The sequence below is a fragment of the Rhinolophus hipposideros genome (genome assembly GCF_964194185.1).
Source record: "Rhinolophus hipposideros genome assembly, chromosome: 12".
In the NCBI taxonomy this organism is placed as follows: Eukaryota; Metazoa; Chordata; class Mammalia; order Chiroptera; family Rhinolophidae; genus Rhinolophus; species Rhinolophus hipposideros.
This window is the reverse complement of record NC_138058.1, coordinates 42312210-42333182: the sequence shown is the minus strand read 5'-3', so window position 1 is coordinate 42333182 and position 20973 is coordinate 42312210. Positions and strand designations below refer to the sequence as shown.

At 36.9% G+C, this 20973-nt stretch overlaps 1 protein-coding gene across 12 annotated transcripts in view; it reads right to left on the bottom strand.

Moving 5' to 3' along the window:
- NRXN1 (neurexin 1) overlaps window positions 1–20973 on the bottom strand; it is a 1108907-nt gene that overhangs the window by 511656 nt on the left and 576278 nt on the right. For all 12 annotated transcript variants that reach the window (XM_081069306.1, XM_081069308.1, XM_081069310.1 and 9 more), the window contains 2 exons: window positions 6880–7053; window positions 858–977 (listed from right to left, as the gene is read on the bottom strand). In XM_081069306.1, coding sequence (XP_080925432.1) covers window positions 858–977; window positions 6880–7053 — 294 coding nt within the window. The remainder of the gene's footprint in view (window positions 1–857; window positions 978–6879; window positions 7054–20973) is intronic.

The following is a 20973-nucleotide window of genomic DNA, read 5'->3' as shown; positions in this document are numbered from 1 at the left end:
TTTTTTCTTAAAGGCTGTAGCATTTAAAAACATAAAGCATGTACTCTATTTTACAACCAGGAAGCTCTGTCAGAAATATTTTCTCAGTAGAGTTAAATGCAATGTTTTTTGAGGAAAGGCTTTTACCATTTTGATGGAGTGCCATAAAGCATGGTCTATTCGAAAGTTAAGAAACAGAACATCATCCTAGGCACCAGTTAATGCAGTCTCAGACTCCTAACTGCAGTCACATAGATTAGGCATTAGCAGATATTCCATGATATAATGAGAATGCTGTGTTTCTTTGTCACACTTACATTGTGAGACAAAAGAGGGAAAACACTCACAAGTGGTTGCAATAAAAGGGAGAATACTCGAAGGACAACGTTTAAACATGTTTTCAAATTAAAAGGCAGATAGGGGCTTGAAGAGCTGCAGAGTGAAAAAAACGTAATGAGACCGGTCACCATTCACTAAAATTACAGCCCTCAAGATATAATCTTATCAAATTAAATATTACTATAAAGCAACATGAAGTCTCTTTCAAAAAACTGGGGGGGGGAATTGCCATATACAGGAAATGAAAACATTATTTTCAACAAGGTGACTATTGGCAATGAACAAAAACGGCACAACACACAGTTGAAAACCAAAGCATCACCACCATCATAACATGTAGCCATTGGCATCCTTGATTAATACTATAGTATTTCAAAATGTCCTTTCTGTAGAAAAAAAAACAAAGAAACAAAACTGCTTCTCCTGTTTATGAGTGCCGTTTACTCACAGATAATATAGAGTCCCAGTTTTAGACCGCAGATATCAAACAGCAATGGAAACGAAGACAAGCATCTGTTCATATTCAGGGAGGTACTTACGGTCATTGCAGAGTGGCCCACTGAAGGAAGTCATACTGCAGTCACAGCTGAAACCATCCCATTGCTGCAAGCACACACCTTGATTAGAACATGAGTCCTCTTGGCAGGTTGTGCTGGGCCCTGGAAAACAATCCAAAAGAAACTTGGGTTCTTTTAAAAAAATCCGAAAGTGTTGCATACATGAGCTAGGTCACATAAAGTAGTTGCCAACACCTCAAAATATATGACCAAACTAGTTTTGAAAATTCTAGTTCACACACCTGAAGTAGAAACAGAGAAGCTGTGATATGAAGGTTTTTCTGAAGTTTCAAATGTAGGACAAAATACATTATGATAGTAAACTAAACCGACAAATAGTAAAAGCAAGCACTATGATTGTGGTAACAGGTAATCTCATTCCACCATCAATAATTCTTTATCACCTCTTGAATTTTAGAAAAATGCATGGATCTCCTTAACTTCTGACCAATGAATAGAGACACCATGAGAAATAGAGATTATAACTTCATGAAATTGAGACGAGATTGGCAAAATAACTGAGGAGAGTTATGCAAAAATGTCCTATGGGTTCCAGAAGTTTCCCTGCAAAGACTATAGCTAAAGTTGTGATTATTGGGTGTTTTGGATAGGTATGTTGGCAAGTATCAGTTCGCATGCTTTGACAATTTCATGCAATTAAACAAAGAATAACGGTATAAATGGCATGCCCCATGTAACATACAAGTAAAAAGAATGCTATTCTATTTCTAAAGAATCATAACTAGAACACTGAAAAACAAAGAATTTAAAAAAGGATGATCAAAGCACTAAAGGTAATCACTACACAAACATATTCAAGACTGAAAGCCTCTGTGCAAACTATGCTACAAAATGAAGTTTCTTGCACAATGTTCAAGAAGGGGAAAAATTAAGTCTGCGCCCAAATATGTTACTGCAAAAATGTAAAGAAAAAAAAAGTTATTTTGAGTTTTCCACTGTGTATTATGGGGTTTCAGTCTTGTTTTATACACACAGGGCCATCTACCTTGCAAGTCAGCTTTCATCAATGCAACTTTGTCAGCAAAATTAAAAAAAAAAAAAAGCAAAATATATTAAATGTTAGTAAGCAATACTGAAATGGGGCAAACACAGAAGAATGTTCAGATTCAAAAAGCATGCTGCTGTAAAAGGGGAGAAAAATGCTATGTAAAGCAAACAAATTAATAGTAACAGCCATAAATCTTAAGCCAAAAAATGAGAAAGCGGTACTTCATCAGAATTTTACTATATATGTGTGTACATATATATTATGGTTAATTGAGCCGATGACATGTAATGAAGGACAATTACAAGGGCTTCTGTATTTTTTCCTGTCTTGGAGAGAGATGAGTGCCTCACCAAAGTGACTATTGCTTATGTGGAATACGCAGCACAATTTGTTACGTGCAGATACAGTGTAGACTATAGTCATTAGCGGACCAATTATCCTTTTCCATTTTTTCCCCTCTAGATCTTTTATTTTGCTGTTGCAATTAAGACTTAAAACTACGATGTCAGCCATTCACCGTCACCAAACTATCAAAATTAATATATAATTTGGAGGGGAGGAGAGAATATAGAGGATGGAACAAACTGTAATATAAATCCCCACAAAGAAAGTTCCTTTACAAGATTTCAATGTGGAGTCTTTATCTTTGCTCTTGTATGGCTATATGCATATACTGTTTAAGAATTTTAGAATTATGTCTGTATTTTCTCCACCTTCATCATTATCTTTCCCTCTTACAAATCATCCTCTGCTTATGTGTTACAGTAGAGCTTCACTAACAAGGACTAACCTGGAAAGGGTGAAAAGGGAATGATATCCACCTAAATAGCTTTTGAGTATAAATTATTTTGTGGAAAACACTATTTTACAGGTTTTATGAATGTGTCAAAATAGACAGCAGTCTAATTACACGATGTTAACAGGGAGAGCCTTTTCAGTACCTGCTTTAGTGAATAAATGAGACTTTTCTATAATTAGCCTTTGTATAAACTGATGTTTTTGTAAAATGTCTATTTAAACATGTTCCTTACAATTATATTTCTATTACAACTTTCTCTGTAAAGGCTCTCTTCATAGAAAGTTATTGAATTTAGCCCAACCTCTGGGAATGTTCACAAGTTCAGAAACCATCATATTGCAAATATCAATTATATAATAATAATAATAATGATGATAATAATAATAATAATAATAATAACAACAACAGGTATAGTAATAACAATAGTTGTTAAGAATCTACCAGGCCTGGGAGACCTAAATAGATATAACAGTTTTCTTACCTATTGCATCAAATAACTAAGAACACTAGAATGCATAATTTTTGCTGTTCTTCCAATCTGTGAGAGGTAATTGGTCTAATGATCTTTGTTCCATGGTATTACAGAAATAGAGGTGAAAATAGAGGGTATTTGTGTGTGTGTGTGTGTGTGTGTGTGTGTGTGTGTGTGTGTGTGTCTGTTTGTTTATTTGTTTTAATCTCTTAAAACAATATCCCGTAGCACATTCCTTCCTGGACTAAGCATAGAATAAGGAGTGGTACAAGCCCTGTTTGGGGAGGGGCTGTTCTATCAAAGAATAGATGCTCCCTTATTTGCCCAGCAGAGGAAAGGGGAGGCACAGAAATTGAGAAAGAGCCAGATCTTTGTTTTTGCAAAAATGATCCGATATACAATTTCAAAATAAGGCTAAACTCTAAAAATGGTAAGACTGCAATCCTAAAAAGTAACCTTCCCATGTTGTGGAGCAAGCAACTCAGTTCCAGCTACACCTTCATGTGAGCATAAAGACGTGCTTTATTACAATTATTTTTTTCGTTACCACAACTGTCTTTTTATATTCAGGTATTACAAGCGAATGCATGCCTATGCCTGAGAAGACACATTTTTCAAAGTACTCACCTTCTAGAACAATATTTAAACACTGACAGGCATTTGCACAAGACAAAGCCCAAAATTTATTTTCCCCTTTAGTTATATAATGTTCCTTCTACTTTATCACTGAATCAAATTAGAAACAAGCCACAAGGACATTTGTATTAAGTCCTTAAATTAAAAAGTCCTTAAATTAAAGAGGAAAGGAAAATAAAGGTAAAACTACAATCTCTGGACACCAAAGAAACAATAGCAAAAAGTGGTTATTAGATGCCTGGGTTTTCAAATAAGGCAAACTTGGGTTCAAAGCTTCCATCGTCCACTTATTAGCTAGCTGTGTGACCTTAGGAAGGTCCCCCTACAACTTTGCAGCTCAACTTAATTCATCTAAAAGAATAAGTCTAACACTGAGTTTTGAGGATTAAATAAAACAGCATAATGTCACCAGTGCTTAATCAATGGTAGCATTAATAATTGTTTGTGTAGCTTATAATGAAGCTTTTGGCTCTGAATGTTATAAGTGTACGCAAAGAGTGTCTGAATTTAAAAAAAAATAAATAAATGACTTTATGTATGGGCGTTATCTTGACTCAGTATTGAGATTAACTGAGCCTGATTACTGGATTACCAGCCTCCATTTTCTCTGATGTAAGCAGGAAAATGCCATCTCAAGCAGTAATTTTCAAAAAAATGTGGTCTTCCCATCAACAACATCAGCATCATTTAGGAAATTATTAGAAATGTAAATTCTAGGACCCCACCCTAGACCTACTGAATCAGAAACGCTGGGGGTGGTGTCCAGTAATTGTGTTTAACAGTTATCCAGACAATTTTGGTACTGGCTAAAGTTTGAGAAACACTGATCTAAAGCGACTTGGACAAGGTAAGTTCCCTCCCCTAGCTAACATGTGTTGTATAAATAAAATGAGCTGTTACCAACTAAAATTAGTTAGAAATGAAAGGCAGCAAGTGATTATTCAGGGAAGACTAAGAACTTTTACATGAAAGTCGCTTAGAGATTTGTAAGTCTTATTGGGTAGGAATGATGGAAAATATTGACAAGATTTTTGGTTATGTCAACTTTATACTATTTCTATTAATATGGAAGTAAATGATTCCAATGTGATTTGGATTTACAATTCCATGAGACAATATTTAGAGAGAGAATTTATCGAGTATTTAAAATTTGATCACTAATCCTAAAAACATATGTATCTCATTAATTACACCTTTGACAGACACATCTGAGATTATTACTAGGAACCATAAAGCGTAGAAATAATCATAAAGTAAAAGTTAATCTTGATATTGGAATAAAAAAAATCAAGGCAATGTAAAAGCCAAAAGGCAGGAACATAATAACATTCTAAGAAAAAAAGGAAAATGGGGTAAAAGTGCGTGAGAATTATTAAATCTCAAATATTAAAGTATCCTAGATAAGGTAAGGAAAGAACCAGTGTCATAATCTACTGAAAGATTTCAAATGTTCAAATAGAAATTTAAGGTTATCCAAGAGGATGTAAAAATCAATCATCTTAATCAAATTACTTATTAGATTATATTGGAAAATAACACCAAATAGCATGGCTGCTAATAGTCTTTCTCAATACATCTTCCTCTCATTTGTTTCCCCTTCCACCCACCCACTCATATCATGTGCCAGTGGTAGGGGGTCATGTGTGTTTGCTTGGTTTTCTATCTTGTGGGTGTTTAGCTGTGAATGCGTGTGTCTGCTCCCACTATTTCTTACAGGTGAGAAGTCACTTACCAAGCAACTTGTAGAAAGGCCTATTTTTGAACAATATTTGCAGAAGAGTCTGTAGTACTTTTATTTATTTATTTTTTTAATGTATATATTCTCACGGATTAGGTCACCTCCAAGAATCAATGTTATTTATGTACCACATTTTTGTAGCTATCCACTAGATGGAATTTATTCACTTAACAATTTTGTTTCCTTTGCTGAATTGGTAAAAGGAGAAAAACACATAGTTTTCCTTTGTTTTACAAAAGTGCATTATACCAAAATTTGAGATAAAGAAAATATGATAACAAAATTAAATATGAATTCAATAGAGATTTGCATTAAATAGCCTTATCCTCCGGCAGGATTAAAACAGTTTGAATTTCACCTGACTTTTTCAGAGAAATATATGTTGCAGAGAGGAAAAAAAAAAAAGCAGTTTCAAATAAAAATTTTTCCATGTACTTAGGTAATTGCTAAATCTAATGGCATTATTTTGGCTGAGAGGAAATGATTCATAATCTCCTAGGGAATAGGAATTCACATGTCCTTCTTTGCTTCTCCCATATGAAATTTCCTTATGAATCTAACATTTTCAAAATGGTGCAAACTGTGTTCAACATTAAAGGAAAAGCAGCAACACATTTCCGAACCACAAAATTCAGGATAATGTGATTAAATTACACTTATGGAGGGAGAATTGGCTCAAATAATCTGAGGTGTTGAAATGAAAATTATCTAAAATGAAAGTAGCAATCAAAAAGTACTCCTACAGATCTTAGTCTGATAGAAAGCACAAAGGAACAGGAAGATATTTGAGTACATTTCTGAAGTATGGAATATTAGCCTTGAGTAACAGAAGAAACCACTTTTTGCTAAAACAAACTGATAATATACAGGAAACACTCCTGCTGCCAGATAGACACAAACCAAATAGTAATTTGAGAATGGTAACTACCTTTATTTTCTTGTTACATCCTATTGAATGTGGATTCAAAAAACTGGCTCAAATTGATTAACACTTGCTGGAATAAATAATATTTTTCTAGTCTAAATAGGGTATCTATTTACTGTTATAAAGTAAGCAGTGTGGAATGGGTTAACACACTAATTTTGTGTACTACATAATGCAAAGAAGCAGAAAATAACAAGAACCATGGATAGAGCTTCTGTTTGCAGCAGACATTAGTGTAGCTTTGCAAGCAGTCCAGAAAATTTAGGATTTATGGGAGGGGAGAAATTAAAAATATGAATAAGGATTTCTAAACTCTAAGTGGGGTGGTTGACTAGCTGGCAGAAACAAATTTTGCTAGTTAAGAGACTCATTCTAATTTAGAGGTGGAACTGCAATGATGAGAGTGTGATACCAAAATCTAGTACCTTCACATCCTCTCTCAATCTGTCCATTGCAGAAAAGAGCATCTGAGATGAGGTCTGGAAGCCGTCCATTTAAATCCACTGATGCCAAGCAGCCTTGAAAGCCCTCCTTGGCATGGACGAGTTTTGGCAAGGATTTGTATGTTTCTTTCGCCACTCCTCCTATATACAAGTCACCTGTGGGAAGAATGAAGTTTTGGTCACAAAAGTAACTGTCATTAACTTTAAACATACAGTAGGACGGGGGGGAAAATAGTGAGGTTTACTTTTCATGAAAAAAATAAAGTAAATTTCTAACTAGATATTTTTCCCAAAAATACAAAACAATAAAAATATTTGAATACGTTAGCACTAGAAGAAATTTCTAGAAGCTATTTCCACAGAGAATTAAATGAGTTCAATACAATGTGTCCAAGCAGAGTAACATGTGCCATGGGGTTGCATATCCCTGCACTGAAATTGGATCTTGGTTATTTACCAACTCTATGGCTTCGACAATAGTTTTTGTTTGTTTCTCTGATTATTAGTAACTTCATTTATAAAATGGAAATAACATATCCCATTGGGTTGTGTAAGGATTAAATGAGATAAAATATAGGAAGTGAAAATATGTAGTCGATCAACAGATTTTATTATTATCAAATCTACCTTCTGCTTAAAGAACTCTGGGTCTTTCAGTTAATCAGAAGCATTGTCAACAAATCTCTCTACTGTCTAATATTACTTTTTTCTACTATGCTTAAGCCTATTATCCTTGCTTGTACGTATCTTATTCACTAGTTCACTCCCACAAGTCTCTATATATTTGAATATTACATTCTTTTCAGGTAAAGTTATACAACTTTGAATTATTTATGCTGATCTGGGATCTGTTAACAAGTTATCAATACAGAGGGTGCCAAAAGGGCCACTACTTAAAAAAATAAATCACAATCTAAGTTTGATTTTATTTCCTTTCCTATCATAGGCTATTCACCATATCTAGATGATACTGACTAAATGTAATTAATTGACTCTAGCAAACACTAAATCAATGTAGAACATAGGAGAGTGACCCCAAAATTCCACAATACACTGCCCCTGTTTACAAGCTGTGGTAAACGTGCTCTACATAGCTACTCCCCTGACTTTCCATTGTCATTTGAATTTTCTCTCATATTAACCATTCTATCTAACTTCCATGCCACCTGATACATTTTCCCCGCTTGAACACATATCTCCTATACTCCTAATGTTTATCAGGGTCCCTTCATGGGACTTGAGAACAAGGAGAACTGATATACATATCCTGCTGCTTGTTTTGTCGTGAGTAATAAATCCTTGGTTTCTGACCCAAAAATCGTATCTCTTCTGTCAGCATCCATGGAACAGTAGTAAGCTAATCTATTAGCTGGTACAGAGTGTAAAATCAATCCATTGATATAACACTCTTGAATTGCATTGAGTACATTGAGCTTTCTTAAAGTCATTTCACCATAAAAACTGAGAACTTACGTCCGTGACCTACTAACTAAAACACTCATATTACGCTAGCATACCATTAATCCCATCTAATTTGCCCTGAAGGTACTGGATGTGTTTACTTCCTCCACCTCTTAAGTAGAACAAAGCATCTATTGACTGCTAACCATCATTCTTAATATTAAAGGAGAGCATGTTCTTGGCCTCAAATGGGATACTATTTTTGAAATACTTGATTTTTTTTCTTCCATATTTCCTTTCTCTCCTTAGACTTTCCTCTCTTATATTTCAAGCCATTGTGTTTTAGTTGCCTCAGAGAAGGGTTATGAATCATAAACCAAAGATATAAAATTATCTTTGTGCATTTGAGTCTTAAAAGCCAAGACTCTTAGAGAAGTGAAATAGAATATATAGGCAATTACACGAGAAGAGTAAAGCTTTCCTGCCTCTCATGTGGGCAAGCAGAAGAGAAAGTTGGAGGAGAGGAAATGTGAACATAGTCATTAGTGAATGCCAAAAGGAGGGCACAATGCTCTAATCTGAGGACTGAGCTGAAACCTCAGGTGGGTTTATGGGGTGATGTTGATCTGTGTGCATTTTCTCAACAGAACCCAAAGGCAGCAGCGAGATCCTTGAAAAGAAATGGCTGCATGTTAGATATAAGCATGCTGGTAACTTAGGCAGCTTCACAGAACTTTCCATTTTCCACTGGTGTGGGAGCAACAGAAAAATTCCCAGAGTGGCACAGAATATGCGAAAAATGACTGACCTGAAGGGGTCATGCACCCAAAAATGAAGGTGCTGGGTAGCAATACAAGTGCTGGGTGCCTGAGCTATAAATATAGAATATTCAAGGTCAGCTCCTGGGCAATGTCTCTCTACCTCCCCAAAAAATTGGTACAAGGGGAAGTCCCTAAACCCAATTAATTTAGACACAATCCCAGGGAAATAAAGAAACTAAAATTGCTTGATATTATATTTTCACTAACTCAGAGTCAGAGCTCAAAATAGAAACCAAGGTGAGTTACAGAGAAAATAAAGTTAGCTTTTTTGCACATGTGAGATTGTGGGCTGAGATTTATACTGTCAAATGTCGATGCAAGGAAATACTCCCTACATTCATTTATTCAACTAAATTTGTTAGGAAACTTCAGCTCTCCTCCAGGCTTAATGAATGTCGTATTAGAGAACTCTGTGTGTGTGTGTGTGTGTGTGTGTGTGTGTGTGTGTGTGTGTGTGGAGGGTAAGAGGTGTTGAATGAAGAATTCTTGGCATGGCTTCAGGCTTTTCAGATGGAGAATTCAGTACTGAAAGTTATGTATGGGATGCTATATATTTGATAACCAATTTTTCTCTTTTTGATGATAACTTCCTGGAGGAGAGAGATGTGTGTCTTTGTTTTAGATTCTCCTACAGTGCCTAGTACTGGGCTCTAAGCACTAAATATTGTGAGGTACCTGACAGATGGAAGTCACCATAGAAAACATTAAGAAAGAATGGTAAGGCAACACAAGGGGAGAGAGCTAATTCTAAAATGCATTTACTTCCTTTCCCCACTTCCTGCCACAAATCCTATTTTTTCCTACTAGAGAACATCTTTGCCTGAACAACTTTTTAAAGCTTATGGAAGAAAAGTAGTAATCTCTCCCTTGTGTCATTAAAGAGCAGGACATATTGATTCAAGCAGCGCAAGATGCAAGCCTCGGACATACCAAGGTGGAAGAGTTTGGCTTTATAAGTAGGGGAATCATTTTAATTTTCATTACTGAAGCTGCACTTAGCACCTCCATTTAATACTGTCTTTATAAACTCTTCATATAGTAAGTAGATAGTGGTCTCAAGTCCCCTGTTGGGTTGCCATCTGAAGAGAACAAAGAAAACCCTTAAGTGGCCTGAGACCTGTGTAGCATTAGCACTTCATCAAAGATGCAGCATCTCCTTTTGATCCTTGGGGCGATAGAAAGAAAATGACCCATTAGCACTAATGGGAGCTTGCAGGCAACATCCTGTGCATGGGAAGGAGGATGTGCTTTCTAATGACCCCTGTGTGAACAAGAGTCAGGATGGACATCTAGTAAGAGCCAGTTTCCTACAGATGTGAAGCCATTCTGGTACCTCTTCTTCAATCTAAAAGTCATTTTTATTCATATCCTTTAAGTAGTCCATGCATGCAACTGACAATGCAACAAAGGAGCTGGGGCATTTCCAGCAGAAGATGCAAAGAATATGTATAAATAAAGTCAGATAACCTCAAATATTTGGGGAGTGGGTTTTTAAAATAAATCTCAAGAATATTATCCTTAGCACTACAGCTTGCATGTAAGCAGTAGTGCTAAGGAAAACAATATTCTTGAGTATATTGGTTTATGTATAGATATATACATGTATACACACGCATACATACACACATGTGTATATACGTGTGTATATATGTGTATATATGTATATGTATACAGAGGGTGCCAAAAATACATATGTGTTTTAAGAAAGGAAAAAAGTGTATTAATTGTAATAATATATATCGATAACAAAAGATGAATACAAGTCACGTCTGACTTCTGCAATGACAAGAGATACTCAAAGTGGTTGCCATCAGCATCCAGACACTTCTATTTACAGGGAACTACTGCTTGAGCATAGATAACATTTCTTGAAATGTGTATACATTTTTTGGCAACCCCTGTGTATATATATGAATGATCTGAGGTGATGTCACAGGTGTCTATTTCCTAGTAGTTGGACAATCATGAGTATGGAATAATGCAGCTTTTTAACTTCTTAGTTATATCTGGCTACAAACGCTGGCTCTACCACTACAGGTGGTTTTAGTGCAGGCACAATGTTACTTAACAATTTTCAGAGCCAGGTTCATCATCTGTGAAATGAGTTAAAAATGCCTACTTCATAAGGCTCTGAGGATTACCAATGGAAGTGTTGGGTATATAGCATGCATTCAGCACAGGACTGCTGCTGGTGCAGCTGTGTTGGTATACCTAGTAAGGATTACACATCTATAGTGTATCTCATTCTATGTTGATTGCACTGAGAGACCCAGAAGAGTAAATTCAGTTTCTTGTTTCTAGTCTAATTGGAGTGTCAAGATGTCAAATTTACATACCCTATTTTACTTGATTTAGTTTGCAGTCATTTGTGTACATGAAGCATGCCTTGCACCATACTATAAGCAGCTCAAGAGGCTCCTTTGATGTACTCAATTTCAAACCCAGCAGCATCGAACTTGGTTAACATAAACAGAAGAGTTGCTTGATAAATATTTTCTAATTTGATATAAACAGAGTAAGAAACACAAGAATTCTATGAAGCCCCAAGGGCCACATTGTAAGGTTCATGTTATATGCCTTATAAAATCAGAGAAATATAGGGCTTTTATTGTAAGGTAGAGCACCATGGAAGAGTTTAGACCAGAAGAAAAGCACAGGATACATCACATTATGATGACATAAATATGTGATGGGCCTGGTATACCACCGATATATCACAAGGACAAAATGAATACAGCATTCATGAAAGAATCTAATAAGTCAGACTTGGCTGGAAGAGAGCAAAGGGGTCCTGATAAATAGTATTGCATAAGTAAAGTCAAAGGAAAGGTTTGAGTAGCACAATAGAATTAATTTATTACTACTGGTTTAAAAATAAAACAACAAAAAAGTCCAAAAAAATATAAGCCATGCGAGCTAGAAAACAAGGGAATTTGAAACAGTAATAATTTAGAGAGAAGACATGAAATTACATTTAAAATTAAAAACGTGAAATTTGAGTAGAAGTGTCCTATAGGGATCAGATGATGTAAACCGGAAACTTAGGGAAGAGATGGTGGGGCTGTTAGGTGTGCTTTGGGAGCCATCAACCAAAAGCAGATAAAATGAAGTGGTGTAAGAGGTTTTTTTTCCTTCTCTTAAAACAGGAAGCATAAGGCAATTAGAGCAAAGACTCCAAGCTCCACCTTAAGCAGCAAATGCGAATGTCAAGGTATAATTAGTTCTTTGAGTCAGCTTTCCTGTTTATTCACATGTATGTTTTGGTGCCTCTTAAACATCTCACCTTCATTCCAGATAAAAAAGAGCATGCATAGAAAGGACAACTGCTTTGTAGCTTTAGATAGATAGCTAAAACTTAAGAAGTTTCCTGCAATCTCTTATAAGTGACATTTGGGGGAGGAAGCTGAATACACACTGCATTACTTTCCTTCTGGCTGGACTGGCAAAAGTACAATTCTGGAGGCTTTGATAGGAGAGGATTGGACTTTGGGCAGCAAATTTGGAGACAACGCTAACTTTCCTCTCAATTTTCCTTGTGACTGGCTGGTAGAAAAAGTGCACTCAGGCTGGTCTAGTTTCTGACAGTTATTCTGCAGGAAAGGTGTGTTCCTTTACCCCAGGGAACAATTAAATCCTGTCCCCAAATTTGTATCATTATCTTTAATTTTAATCTTTTGTTGCATATCCACGAATGAACTACTGCAGGTCAGATCTGGACCACATACCTTAATATAGCTTTTCTTTGGGAGGCAAACAAAATCTAAACCTCTTTTTATAAAAGGTATGCCCTGTAAAAGAAAAATTATCTACAATCCCCGAGGAACACACACTTTTTTATTTCCCCTGGGGAGAAAGCCAAAGTCACTATTTATTGTGACTGATTAAATAAATGGTATTAAATTACTGAAAACAAAAGCATGGGAAGTCATTAGTATTTCTCTAACACATTTGAGTTCAAGAGTAGAAAAATGGAAACTTTTATAACAAATCACACGTGGGACTGAACAACACTTTCTGAGACCACGTCTAAGTTCAGAGCACACCAGATATTTAAGTCAAAGCTGACAATTCAAGTAGATGTTTTGCTCTGAAATAAGATCTGTGTCTTTCATCGATCTCCACAAAAATAATCAGGGTAAATTTAGAAACTCTTTGATGAATAGATGCTCAGTGATCATCAGTTTGATTTATCCATTATCCTTTAATTTCTATATACGTTAGTCTCCCTTGGTACCTAAAGGTTTAATTCTAGAACAACCCGTTTTTCTTTAATTTTCTTCTTTAATTCTAGAACAACCCATTTTTATTCTATAGGAAATACCTGTGAATCCTTATCATTAGGTTTCACCGGGTTTTCTAACGTCAGCCTAAAATCAAACCATCACGCCCAGCCCACTCCATCCCCCCCCCCACACATACACACTGCAAAACTACGTCTAAATGTCCCTGTTTTATAACAATCACATTTCTAGTCTCCCTGCCACCCAAAATGAAATTTCAAAATTTTTTTAACTTCATTCTATGTCTCACATCTTACCTTCAAACCATTGCCGAGAACCGATGACAACTTTGTGAATACTTCTGACATTGGTCCCTTCATTTTCATTTCCTCTTCTAGTTCTCGTCTACCTTTCCCCTTCTATACTTTTCATGCAATCACCTATTTATTACCTGGTATCCCTGCCTCCATCTACCCTCCTCAACATCATATCTGTCTCACTACTGTATCTGATTTCTTCAATAACTCTCCCTCTCTTCTAAACAAAGCCCCAAGTTAGCAGTGTTCAAGATTTTGAATTATCCAGCCTCACTGACTTTTTCTAAAATTTGAACAATCTTTCTCCAATAACTTTTGCCAGGCAGAGAGTTAAAATAATATCAGTCATCTCCCTATATCATTATCCTCAATCTGTATTTTTCATCATTTTTCCAGTACTGCATGTTCATGGTGCTCCATCATTTTTTACAGTACATATCGCTTCCATCGTGAAGCTTTCCTCTTCCAATGTTCCATTTGAAACTCCTATCCAAGTTTGGGGACTCATCTCAAATTCCACCTTGTTTTCCCCAGTCATTGGCAAGGATGATCTTTGAGTCTCCATCACATTTTGAACCTCTTTTCTGACAATTACTATTTCTCCCGCAGTTCTTCGAGTGGATGCCTTATCTTCCCATTGTTTTATACATTTCTTGAGCTAAGCATCTTTTGATTCTCATTATCACTTAGTAGGCACTCAGTAATTATCTGTTGAGTCACTGAATGAATAGATGAATCAGCAGTTTGCATTCAATACATAAGCAGTTAAACAATAAGTGAAAGTTTTATGATTACAACACTCTTATTGATCACTGGTTCCTTCCAACTGAGAAACAACGAAGTTAACTGTGGAGAATCTTTCTTCTATTAAACCCTTTCTTAAATACAGGTGAAACCATCCAACTGATTAAAATAATGCACTGCAGAGGCATTTTTCCCCATTCTGATAGGATAATTCATAGGACCAATTTTAACTGACATATATTGGATATATGTGTAGAGAGAGGCAGACAAAGATAGAAATACAGAAACAGTTTAGGATATCAATGTGTGGTAATGAGAACATATTCACGTGTCTTCTGTAGTTAAAATAAGTGCCAATATCTTTGTGGGAAAATAAGTTTCAGCCTATCCTGGCCCTTTACTGAATTCTGTCTCTGGCCATTCTGTCATGGTTGTCCCATGAACAAATATGACCGAACTCATGTGTCCTCCCCATAGGTACACTTCACACTGTGGGCACTTGACACTATTTCTCCAAACTCTTCTACCATCACCCATCATAAGTAAGAAAGGCATGCACTTACTGTGTGTGGCCACAGAACAGAGCCGAGCTAACTGCATGAGACTCTTATGTTCTGCCCTAGTAAATTTGTTAAAACTGCCTGCACTTCCTGTCAGTTTGCAGATGCCTCACTCCATCTAGTCTTTGGGCCACCACTCAAGGACCCCTGGGATTAGAGACCTGGTCTGCTGTAAGTAGCTCCTACTTCCTTGCCAGCCACCCGCATTCCTGATTCGATCGTAGGCTCCCACAGCCAACAGTATATTGTTTTTGCTAAAAAGACTTTGAATTTCACAAAAATCACTGCGACAACTGATTTTAAATGCATAGAACTCTGATAAGGGAGACAGAGCTTCCTCCCTGTTTGGTAATCAGTTTCAAGAATCCCCGTCGTCAAAACCAGAAAGGACTTTATTATTATTATAACAATAACTGGTATTGGTGTAGTATCCTAAACTTCACCGAGAACTTGCACATGTATTGTTTCCTTTGGTTTTTACCTGGTGATCTATAAAATAAAGGTTATCATAGACACATGTTGTGTGAACTAAAATCCATGGCTCCAATGCTAGAAAATGGCAGGGTCTGACTCCAAGCCCAGGCTCCCTGCAACTATGATAATTTTCACTTAATCTGCACTGGTTTACACACTGCATACTCTAAATGACCAATTTGTACAGCTCCACTATTACAAAATACAGGAACGTTTTGCAGTATCTTGGTCGGTGGAAAAAACTAATGGTTAATAATGGTTAGCAGGAGTCCAAGCAAATTAACGGATTCCTGGGACAATGGGAGACTCATATGCATGCTGAGTAATCTCTCCAAGACAAAGTCATTTTACTTCCATAACCATAAGTATTAGCTATCTAAATTCTGACCAATAGGTAGAATTCTTAAGACTCCCAGATTTGAGATTTAGATGTGTCGGCTACTTTTCAATTGTCTCCCACAAAGAGACAATAAGAAGGACACCGGCATCATCCTTGGCCCGACCTAATACCTGTGTGTGAACAGGTGGGGAGCCTCCAATCGGGTTTTAGTTCAGACTTTAATGTTTCCCTATAGTAAGCCTTTGAGAGTTAATATTGACATTATGTTTCTGGACAGGACAGAAAATGCTTTCAATATTCCAAAATTTCTGTTTCTAGCTGATATTTTTGAAATAAAATTGCCCGAGAAGGATAATTTTTTTTTTAAAGTATGATTATAAAACTTACAACATGAAGATAGATTTTGTTTGTGTGTTTGGCCAACATAGTGTGAGGGAAAGCTGGTGGGCATGTTAAATGGGAAATAATAAAGTGGAATTGCTATCGAGGTATATGTGGTAATCCATCTTCTTTTAAACCCACTCTATGTCAGTGACACTGTGGTAGATGGATAAGAATTCAGGAATATAAATTCATGCCAAGCTAACTTCATCTCATGGCTTTGTAAATTTACCTTTAGGTGAAAAAAGGGTTCAAATATTTTCATTATCTTTTCCTATTTCCCCATGCAAGTGACAGCCAGTTTAGATACCTCAGATATTCTTTAGCAGCAGAAAATCCTGTCGCCATTTTGTGTTTCATTTTCCACTCACTGTCTGATACTCTCTGGGACTGCACCCAGCTTTCAGAGGTTCTCTGTCTCACAAATATTGTTACACCTTACACATGTACAGTGCCTCAGTTTGAATGGTGCTTTGCCATTTCTTATTCATTGGATCCTCATACCAACTCTTCAAAATATGCAGGAAGTTATTTTTATTATTCCCCACCTGACAGGTGAGCAAACAACCCTTCTGAAAAGGTAAGTTCCCTGCCTCAGGCAATGCAACCAGACTGAGGAGAAGAACACTGGCACCCAAGCTTCTGACTCCCAGGCTATCTCTTTTCCTACTGCACCACACTACCTATGCTTACTAAAAATCACTCAGCGACAGAAATAGAATAAATGGAGGAGTTTAAAAATGACTGTTCTGGAAATTAGCAAGATTAATAACCAGGGGACCAGTATGAGGACCTATGCAAACCTGTTATCTTTCCTAAGATTTTGAGTAGCTCAAATAACTATTTCTTTTTCAAACTAGCTTTTCTTATTTCAAAGAAATTTAATTTTCCTATTTCAAAACAAACGGACATTTATTTTGGGTAGGGAAGATCTAGTGGTGTGCTGGGTAGGTACAAAAGGACAGCTCTTCCCATAACAGTGGCCTGTTTAATGCAGGTGAAAAAAAAATGCTTCTGCTCTCAACTTAGATATACAGGATAAAAGAAGGTAAAGCCACCAGTGGTTTCCTGGATAGTTTGAAAGGACAAGATACAAAGCACACACATGCACAAAAACTTTACAGGCATTGACAAATGCTTCTAAAATATTATGAGCTTCGTAAAGTCAAATAAAACTTTTTTTCTTCAGTACCTAAACTTTTCTGTATTTTTTCAAAGAAGAAATTCTTTCTGTGCCTAAAAGATGGAATGCTAGCAATCAGGTCATCAGGTCCTGTAGGAATAGTATAATTCCCTAGGACATATCTCCAAATACTTTTTCTTCCAATACTTAAATTATTCTTAAGGAGAAATGCAAATAGTTAACAACAACAATGATCAAAAAGGGGTGCAGGGAAGTGTTGGGGAACTTTCCCTGAGGGCTAAGAAAATGTAGGGCTTTAACAATTGAATGGACTAGCAGATAGTTCTCTGGTACAAACTGATTTCTGATTGGCCAATCTCCAATCATCCAACCAAGTACTGTATTTGCCTGGGCCTGTATTAAGCACCTATAAAAGCAAATGTTCTATAGACTATATATTAAAGACACATAGCAATTAAAATGTTTGGTTATAGTATTTGAGGAAGACTTCAGGGGACAAGGAGATAGAACCAATATATAGGTTCTATATAAAGCATAGGTATGGGAAGAGTATGTGGAAAGTGAAAATGAAAACATCCAGTTCTTCTGCAATTACCAGAAGTGAAATTTTTAGCACTACACAATGTAGTGATGTAGAAGTTTGGAGAACTAAGTTATATATGGAAGGGGAAATATTTTTTATTACTCATATATGACATTTTCCCCTAAGATTAAAATAAGTGCTCTTTCACTCCAGATATTCATAAGAAATCCCTTCTAATATGTTGTCAAATAGATACAATGATAAAAGTATTTAAATACTTCTATAGACCTGGGTTCAAATTCTATCTCTAGGCAACTCAGCCTTTCTGAGTTTCCATTTCTCATCTGAAATATAAGAGCACTAGTATTTCACTCATCCAATTGCTATAAAGATTAAGAGAACATCCTGTGAAGTAGAATATCAAAATTTAAGTTTTGACTGAGTGCCAACACAACAGATAAAAGATAATGTGAGTCTGAGACAGATACCCAAAAGCAAAATTTATTAAGGAAATGATGAAATACTGGGTCTCAGCTCTTGAATTCCTCAGGTACATCAAGGCCATCATCACCATCCTCATCACAGCAATAAAAGGGGTCAGAAATCGGAAAGATGCCTAAGAATATTTTTTTTGAGGTATGTCTTACTATGCAATAAGTTTTCTCTGCTGTTCCTTGAAGGGAGACTGCATGCTAGACCCGAGCTTAGCGAGAATAGTCTCAGGGTTCCTGGCAAACTTGTTTCCTGCAGTTGGGGAATAGGGCTGGTGCTGACATACTAAGAAAGTTTTAAACAGCTTATGGCAGCAGAGGAGAAATGAGAGCACTGGGAATGAGCTGAACTTGCAGGGCTCTCAGGGCTGAGGGGCACACAATACATGGGGATTTCTTGTGGGCAGATGTGGACCCCATGTGCAGTGAGAGCAACCAGGCAGGGCTCCCTGGAGACAGAATGGACTCCAGTAGTAAGAGCTTGTGTGGAAGGAATAGAAGGCAAGACCACTCCACAGAGGTTTAGGGCAGGAGGTCCCTGTGGAGGAAACTTGGATGAACCCAGGAGAACACCATGAAAGAAGGAGTGAGCTCAAGGGATCTGCAAGACCAGAGTCTGAACATTAGTTAACGCCCCTAGTCAACAAGCTATGGGAAGACGACAGCAGGAAGGGACAGAGCCCCTTCTACTGCCTGCACTCAGCCAAAGCAGGCTGCAGCCCTGATTGTCAGTTCTGATTAGCTGAGATTAAACAATTTTTACATTTTTGAAATAAAGTTATGTTTTCTAATGTAAAATTATTTTAAAATCAGCCTAAACATTTCCTTTAAACCAGTATACGATACAAATATCTCAACACAATACATTTTAAAGTTGCCAAGTGGTGACCGTGTCTGAACACATGGCAAGTCACCCTCATGGTCAGAGAATGATTAGAAATTTGTGACTTCTGTCTCAGAACACCCTCAACCCCTCACCCCTGCAGATATCATAACCAGGTCCTGGGACAGGCAGACGAGAGCCTAAGCCTAAAGGGGTCAGGCTCAGGTATGTGTCTTCTCAGGTATGTGTCTTCTCAGGTATGTGAACTTGGCCATGCCATTCAGCTCACCTGTACCTCAGCTTCTGTGTAACTTGATTATATTTGAACATCTTGCTTATTTAATTTAATAATTTCACATATAAGCCCTGAACACAGTATCTGGCCTACAAGTATTCAATAAATGATATTATTCATTGACTTAATTATGAAGATGACAACTATGAAGGTAGTTGATTGTAATACAGCTCTGAATAGAGGGCAAAGACAGATTCTAGGCCACAAGATAATCCGTCTCACAAAGACACACCCAGTTTTTCATACACTCTGTCCCTGCATGATTCAAACTTGTGTCCCAGCAAAAGTACAAATAATTATGTCATGGACCATTACGCTTTCTCAAAAATAGATGGAACCATGAATGTTAAATTTATAAATGCCAAAGACATGCTGTGTAATCAATATGCTACCTTAGTACAGGACCTTCAAGTGCTTGAAGAAGTCTGAGAAACCTCTGAACTCCAAGGGGAAAACCAATGGTGGGAGATCTAAGCAGTATGTGTGTGTAAGGGGGTGAGGAATGGGGAGTGAGGGCATGAGAGGGACGAGGGAAACTGGTACAGCCTGGCTAGGAATGTTAATAAGCAACCTCAAAAATCTAGGCATGCCAGATCGGCTGTCGTTATGGGAATGAGGCCGAAATATTGCCAACACCTGTCATTTGCAGGTGGGCCTTATAAGTCTCCACTTGTGACAAACCCTGGAGCTTCAAAGAATACACTGGCTGCACTGTTAAGAATATACTTGCTGCACTGTTAAGACTTAAATGAGGATCCATGTGTAAAATATTCATAATAGGGCATGGGATGTGATAAGACCTCAGAAATGGTTAAAACACTTATTATAACTATTTAATATTACTATCGTTACTGTGTGGGTGCGATGTTTAACTTCCCTAAGCCTTTGTTTCATCATCTGTATCGTGGTCCTAGGTTCAGCAATCTCATCAGTTTGCCATGAAAATTAAAGAGATAACATATGTAAATCTCTTGGCTAACACTTAGTAAAGAGTAGATGCTGATGGAGATGATAGTGACATGCTTTGCCTCAAAATATACATAAAATAGAGATACTGTATCATCCAAGTCTGTCTGACCCCAAAGCTTGTGTTCTGAATTACAATGCTATATTGCTTCTTGCTTTATCCTTAAAAAAAAAACAACAACAAAAAAAAACACTATAATTAATTGAAATGGCCAAGAAAGAGCCCCTTTTAAAAGCACACATAGAAAACCACATCAATGTGGCATTAATAAGAAAGCCTAATTGAACTAATGTGGTTCCTCTGAAGTGGCATTGGAAGTGGGCCAAGAGTAGCACAGTGCCGTTAAAAATGTGTTTTTGTGCATGACTAAAGGTGGCAGAACTGGCTTTGCAGCATCTCTACAGTGGTAGGGGCGACTTTGTACTAAGCCCACCTAACTTTCGAGTCCATTCCAGTTTTGATGCATGGTTCATGAGGAATTCTGCAGGGCCGGGGCAGAAGCTAGTTTTCCTCTGGGTCATGGTGAAAGAGGGCTGGAGCCGCGTGGTTGCTAAACCCAAACTAAATGGACCAAC